Source organism: Eurypyga helias, unplaced genomic scaffold, assembly GCF_000690775.1.
Source record: "Eurypyga helias isolate BGI_N326 unplaced genomic scaffold, ASM69077v1 scaffold16993, whole genome shotgun sequence".
NCBI classification, from domain to species: Eukaryota; Metazoa; Chordata; class Aves; order Eurypygiformes; family Eurypygidae; genus Eurypyga; species Eurypyga helias.
The window spans coordinates 266-5,887 of record NW_010242029.1 but is presented as its reverse complement, the minus strand read 5'-3'; the positions used below and the strand labels follow the sequence as shown (position 1 = coordinate 5,887).

Below are 5,622 nucleotides of genomic sequence, written 5' to 3'. Positions count from 1 at the left end.
TCCAGCGGCTGCAGTTTCATTTCTTCTTCGCTCTCTTAATTTCTTAGCCGGGAACGGTTTTAGAAAGCAGAACTGCATAAAGAGACTTTCCTACCACGTTAAGGATGAGATTTTAAATGCTCACCAGCCAGAAAAATTCAGAGTTAAGGTTTCCACAGCAACTTTGTCTCTGCCCTCCCGTGCATTACAATGGGGGCTTTGGTGCCATTATCACAGGACACTGGGCAACCCCAGCTACTGTTCAGTAATCCATGCAACCAAACGGACTGAGCTGGGCCACGGCCAGGGCAGGCAGCATTTCGGGACCACGCAGCAGCGGGAGACACCGTAGCATCACCCTAGAAACCAGGAATTCGGGAGCCAGAGGCATCTTGAAGGCGCCGATCCAGCTGCGGGAGCAGAGAGGGTGTGCTGCGGCTTGGCAGGGAGGGGAGAGGAGGTTTCCTGTGGGAAATGCTGGGGAAAGCAGACTTGTCCGCTCCCCTCCTGGCTTCAGCCCTGGCCGAAGGGCAGGTCCCCACCAGCCCCGCGCGCCAGCGGAGAGCACCTGCCCGAAGCTGAGAGCCGAGCGGAGCTGTTCCCACCAGCCCTGCAAGCACCGAAGGGAAAAACCTCCCCATGGATCAAAAGGCCATGCAAGCCCGTTCTCGCCACCCCGCGCAGCTTCGTTTCAGATAAGGCCGAGCCGTGAGCCGGGCTCCCACCGCTTTCTCCCCTTGTCCTGTGAGAACCTGGCTCCTCCAGCACGGAGCGCACGCAAGGCTTCCCTCCCTGCCCTTAAATCTAGCTGTACAAACTTGTGGTTGTTTACTTAGCCTGTGCTCTTGGGCTAGAAACAGCAATAAATCCCTACACCGCCCCGCTCCTAAAAGCACATAAATCAAATCGTGCCTTTTTTTTTTTATATAATCCCCTTCCCTTTGAGACGGATTATTGATCCCTGTAACTGGTGAAGATATATTGCATAATAGTGATCCATCCTTGATAACTGAGTCATCTCCTAAGGGTTCAGGGGCTTTTGCCATCAGTAGCTCATGCAGATGAAGCAAAGCTTCATAAATACGGTTTTGGCTTCTTTTCTGGACTGGGCCCTCGCCAGCGATCAGGTGCAGACTACAAACAGCCTCCCATGTCACGTCACATACGCACTGAACAATGCTCTTGCAATGCATATGCCCAAAGGGGCACAGCTAAAACAACCCGCTAAGGACTATTTATTTTCAACTGTGGTTTTGCTTTCTCTTACCCTGTTTTGTTTCCCCCTGACTGTTTTGCTTTCTTATGCTATATAATGCAGAAGCAAACGGGTTTTGTTGCCTTGTTTGTAAAGGGATTCTTTTTCCTGCTTCTTTTTCTGTTCTTGATAGGTAATTATACCCCTCTCCTCACCGTAGTATCTGCATGTCTTCCAGTGGTGCATTAAATAGTGTGGCTAACATCTGTCACATGTGGTTCATTCGCTTTCTCTCTCTCTCTCATCCCCTCTTCTTCCCCCCAAGGGGAGACTTGTAGCGGGAGTGGAGTGCTTCGTTTCTGTAGTGGGGTTTTATTCCTTTTTTTTTTTTTTTTCTCCTTGTAATGCACACACTGCTCTATTTTTCTGTTAGATAAGGCAGTCGGAGGACACAGAGGGGAAGGTGATGGCAGTCCGGGCAGCCTGTCAGTGCCCAGGGGAGTTGTCTCCGCAGCCTTGGCCATGGTGTCAGCTCCCTGGCAGATGACTTCATCCTGGTGACAGAGAGCTCCTCTGGGTCGGCCGCGCACGGCCTTAATCCTCAGCATGCTGCTGGGGGTGGGTGGGGGGTGGTATTTTACAAATATCTGGAACATCAAGCCTGTTTCCCTGAATATCTAGGGGCGTGCTTGTTGCAAGCTCTCACTTTAGAGACAGCAGCCACGATGTTGCATCTTGAGGAAAAAAAATTGCATTCTCCTGTAGCATAATTGATTGTGAAGTGAGGATTATTTTTTTAACTTTCAAAGTAAAATTCCCTTCCTTTCTCTGTCTCCTGGCCTGCAGTTCCCTGACTCTCCTAATAGCATCCTTTTGGAAGCTTACCAGTAACAGAATACTCCAGGGCCTTGGCCCATAAGACGCATGTTTTGAATAGGAATGATTAAACCTTCTTTTGAAGGAAACAAAATACTTCCTTCCAACACACACACACGTATATATATGTATATGTACCTAAAAATGCAAACAGCAAGAATGCAACGCAGATACCTCTCTCCCTTAGCCCTTCCTGGTCAGGAATGCAGTAAGGTGAAAGAGGTGCAGCCTCTCGGAAAACATTTCCATTGTTCCCTTCACATTCACTGATCCACCCTGTCTTGCATGAGAGCCCTTCCCTGCTGCCATATTCCCTTGATACTTCCTTGAAACCACCCAACTATCCATCCGTTCCTTCCTCTGACATCTGCTTTCTCTCAGCTTGTCAGTGCTCAAGGGCAAAGAGGAGCGCAGGAAAGAGGTAGCCTGGGATGCACATGTTCAAGAGACTGGGAGAGTTTCCAGAAACTGAGAAGCAGAACAGATTGGGGCCTATTCCTGGCTAGAGACCTATTTCCAGACGGCCAAAAAACATTCCTAACCCCTAGACTAGTACCTGGGGATTAGATGAAAATAAGAGGGGAAGCGCCTCAGCGTGGCTGTTGTTCGTGTGTTTGCACATTATGTGCAATGACTCCTCTGCGATTTTGTGGTGATGAGCACAGAAGGGCAAGAAATGAAGGTCAACGTACTCGAATGAATAAGTGTGAGCACCCAGGATGTGAGAGGTCCAAGTTTCTACTTGGCACTGGCATGTGTTTGCTGAGGAAAATCACTTAATTGGTCTATGCCTCAGTTTCCCTTCTGCCCTTGGTGACCCCTTGTAGCAGGGTCTGTCCTGCGCCCCAGTGCAGCAGCCTTTGACTTATGGCTACTAGATGCTGTAAGACAACTAATACAAAAGAAGAGGAATGTGATAACACTGCCTCTGAAAAGAAGCCATGTTCCCAAACAGGAGCATGGGGAACAAAGTAATGCCCAGATCCACCCTCCTACGTGTATAGGGTGCCGTGGCCTCTAACCTCAGCCAGAAGGGGACGTCACATTACAGAAATACAACAGAGAACAAATGCAGCAAAAGGTTGCTCCTGAGACGGTTCTGAAATACCCCGTACAATTGCTTGGGCTTTAAGGAAGCGAAGCTTTTTCAAAAATCCAATTTCTTGTACATTATTTATGGGTCTCCTGGTGGGGGTTGAAGAGACCTGGTGCCATGGTCTTACCCTCCTCATCACTCCCAGTAGAAATGGGAGCTAATGGAGAACCAGTTTCCTCTTTGGAAGACGTAAATAAGTAATTTCTCACTGGATCCTATTTCTTCCATCACGTGTCAGGGCAGTTGAGCCTCAGGTTATAAAAGGCCAAGAGCCCTGGGTCTGGCACTACCTCCTCCTTCCCCTCTGGACCTCTGCAGGAGTGGGTGCCCCAGAGACTCAGCTCCCCCTGCCCTGCCCCTTGCTGTGTCTGGGGAGGGAAGGCAGTAGCATGCCAAAGGTCTGGCAGCTCGTCAGCTTCCCAACCTGACCTCCTTCCCAGATCTGTAGGGCACAGAGCCCAGACAGCTTCCATGTGGAGGGGATACCAACTCCCTAAGAGGTAAAAGGTCTCTTTTTTAAGAGCACACACCCTCACTGAAGAGCACTACAGTAAACCCCATCAAGTTTCACTTAGGAAATGCTGTAATTAGGGTCACCCTCATCACCTTTATCTAGCCTTCTCGTCGTGTTTGGCACAGCAATACTGTTTTTAATTACATGACACCTCATACTATATTTTTCTGCAGGACCCCAGCCCCCTGGAACATCATGGGCAGTGGTTCCCTCTGAACGGATCACTACTCAATATTTTCCTTTGTCCTCATAACTCAGTGTCTGACTTCATACATTATTTAGCATGATCTCTCCAGCCGCTCACACACACACGCCATGCACAACTACATGCTTCCTCCTGGCCTTTCCGGCAGGGCTTTGTCCCTGGATCAATGGCCCCTGGATGGAGAGAAGGCAGAGAGGGCTCCCTGTTACTGCTACCACTGGCTGGAGGGGGAGCCAGGCTATCCCCACCCACCTCGAAGCGTTTAAATGGAAGGTGGGTGCTGATGAAAGGCTGACAGCAGCTGAGGTGGGAGCTGCCTGCAGGGCAAGGAGCTCCTGCAAGATGGGGAGCGAAGCCTTGGGGAGCTCTTGGAGCGGTGAGCTCCTGGACGGCTATGGGCCTCACCTCTACGGGGAGAAGGTTTGTCAGGAGGAGGGTGTGGAGGGGGGGAGTGCTACCAGGCAGAGGACCTGTGTGTAGGGTTCGTTGGCTCAGGCTGAGCCCTCACCCCTTGTCGGAGGGTAGAAGGGCAAGACCTGGTGCCTGAGGGTCCTGTCAGGAATGAGTGCCCCATGCTTCTGTGTGGGGGGTAATAGCGGGGTTTCAAAGAGACCCCTCTGAAAACAGTGAGGGTGTTTGGAGGGGGAGACTGGGTTGGTTTGGGTGGGGGTTTTTCTTGAATTGCTTTGGGTTTTTTGGTAGTGCAGTCACAAATATAAGTAGTTTTCCCAACGTGTTGCTCTGAATTAAGATGATGAGTTTACAAATCACTTCTCTGCTGTTGAGGAGAGCTTGTTCCTCAGCTACCCGATTTTCTCATCCCGTTCCCAGGTACCTCAATGGATGAGGCAAGATCTCTTACAATGCAGCCCTGTCCCATGCTGGGAGCGCATCCCGCCTGGGTGCTGAGGAGACGTGGGTGTAGGCCACATAAATCTACTCAAACTACTGCCTTCAGCATGTCTATGCGAAGGACCAGAGTGAGGGTGCACAGGAAACTTCAGTTCTGATGGTCTCTAACTCTGGTGCAAGCCTCAAGTTCTTGCACTGCTATTGTCTTGGTCTGTGTATGCAGCCATAGACAGAGTTCCCTGCTTTGTGTGCAGGAAGCAAATGGGAGGATTAGAGCAGGATGATCCTGCTGGGTACAAAACACTATCACGAGGTACCTGCTATCGAACTCGCTCACGTTGTGCAGCTGTTTCCGATAAGTCTCCAACAACACCCACTGGGAGCAGCAGGCTGGCACTGGGCGAGGAGGGTGAGGCTCGGAAAAGCGAAACCGGACGGTGCCGGCGTGGGTGAAGCAGACGTAGCAGCCGGGGAGGTAGGTGGCATTGTACACCAGCCAGTCCACGCTCAGCATGGCGTAGTCGTGCAGGTGTAAGACAGCACCTGGTGGGAAGGAAAGCATAGCCTAATGAGGCGAGGCAGCTGAAAAGAAGAACGTGGTAATAGTTGGAGTTTGCCCATCCAGGGGCATCTGGAAATGCTTCTAAATGGCTGTGAGCGACCTCTCCCAGCAGAGAGATGGAGCGGCTGCTCTGCCTCCCTCATGCTGGGGGACGTGGCCCCCTCTACATCAAACGTGGGGCAGGCAGAGCGTGACAGCTCCCTGGGAGCGGAGGGATGGGGGGAAAATCAATAGGGAGCTCTGCTTCTCCACTGGGATGGAAAATGCTCGGAGTTATTAAAGGTCTTTCAGGCAGACTTTGCTGTGAGCTGGCTCAGGTCCCGCTGATTTAAAGAGGAACGCG

General features: G+C 51.1%; 1 protein-coding gene across 1 annotated transcript in view; it reads right to left on the bottom strand.

Moving 5' to 3' along the window:
- The window catches only part of CECR1 (cat eye syndrome chromosome region, candidate 1), a gene marked incomplete at its 5' end in the record, with an annotated part of 15,146 nt that extends 9,886 nt beyond the window's left edge, over nt 1-5,260 (bottom strand). The window contains one exon of the mRNA XM_010148952.1: nt 5,035-5,260. Coding sequence (XP_010147254.1) covers nt 5,035-5,260 — 226 coding nt within the window. The remainder of the gene's footprint in view (nt 1-5,034) is intronic.
- Between the last annotated feature and the right edge of the window lie 362 nt (nt 5,261-5,622).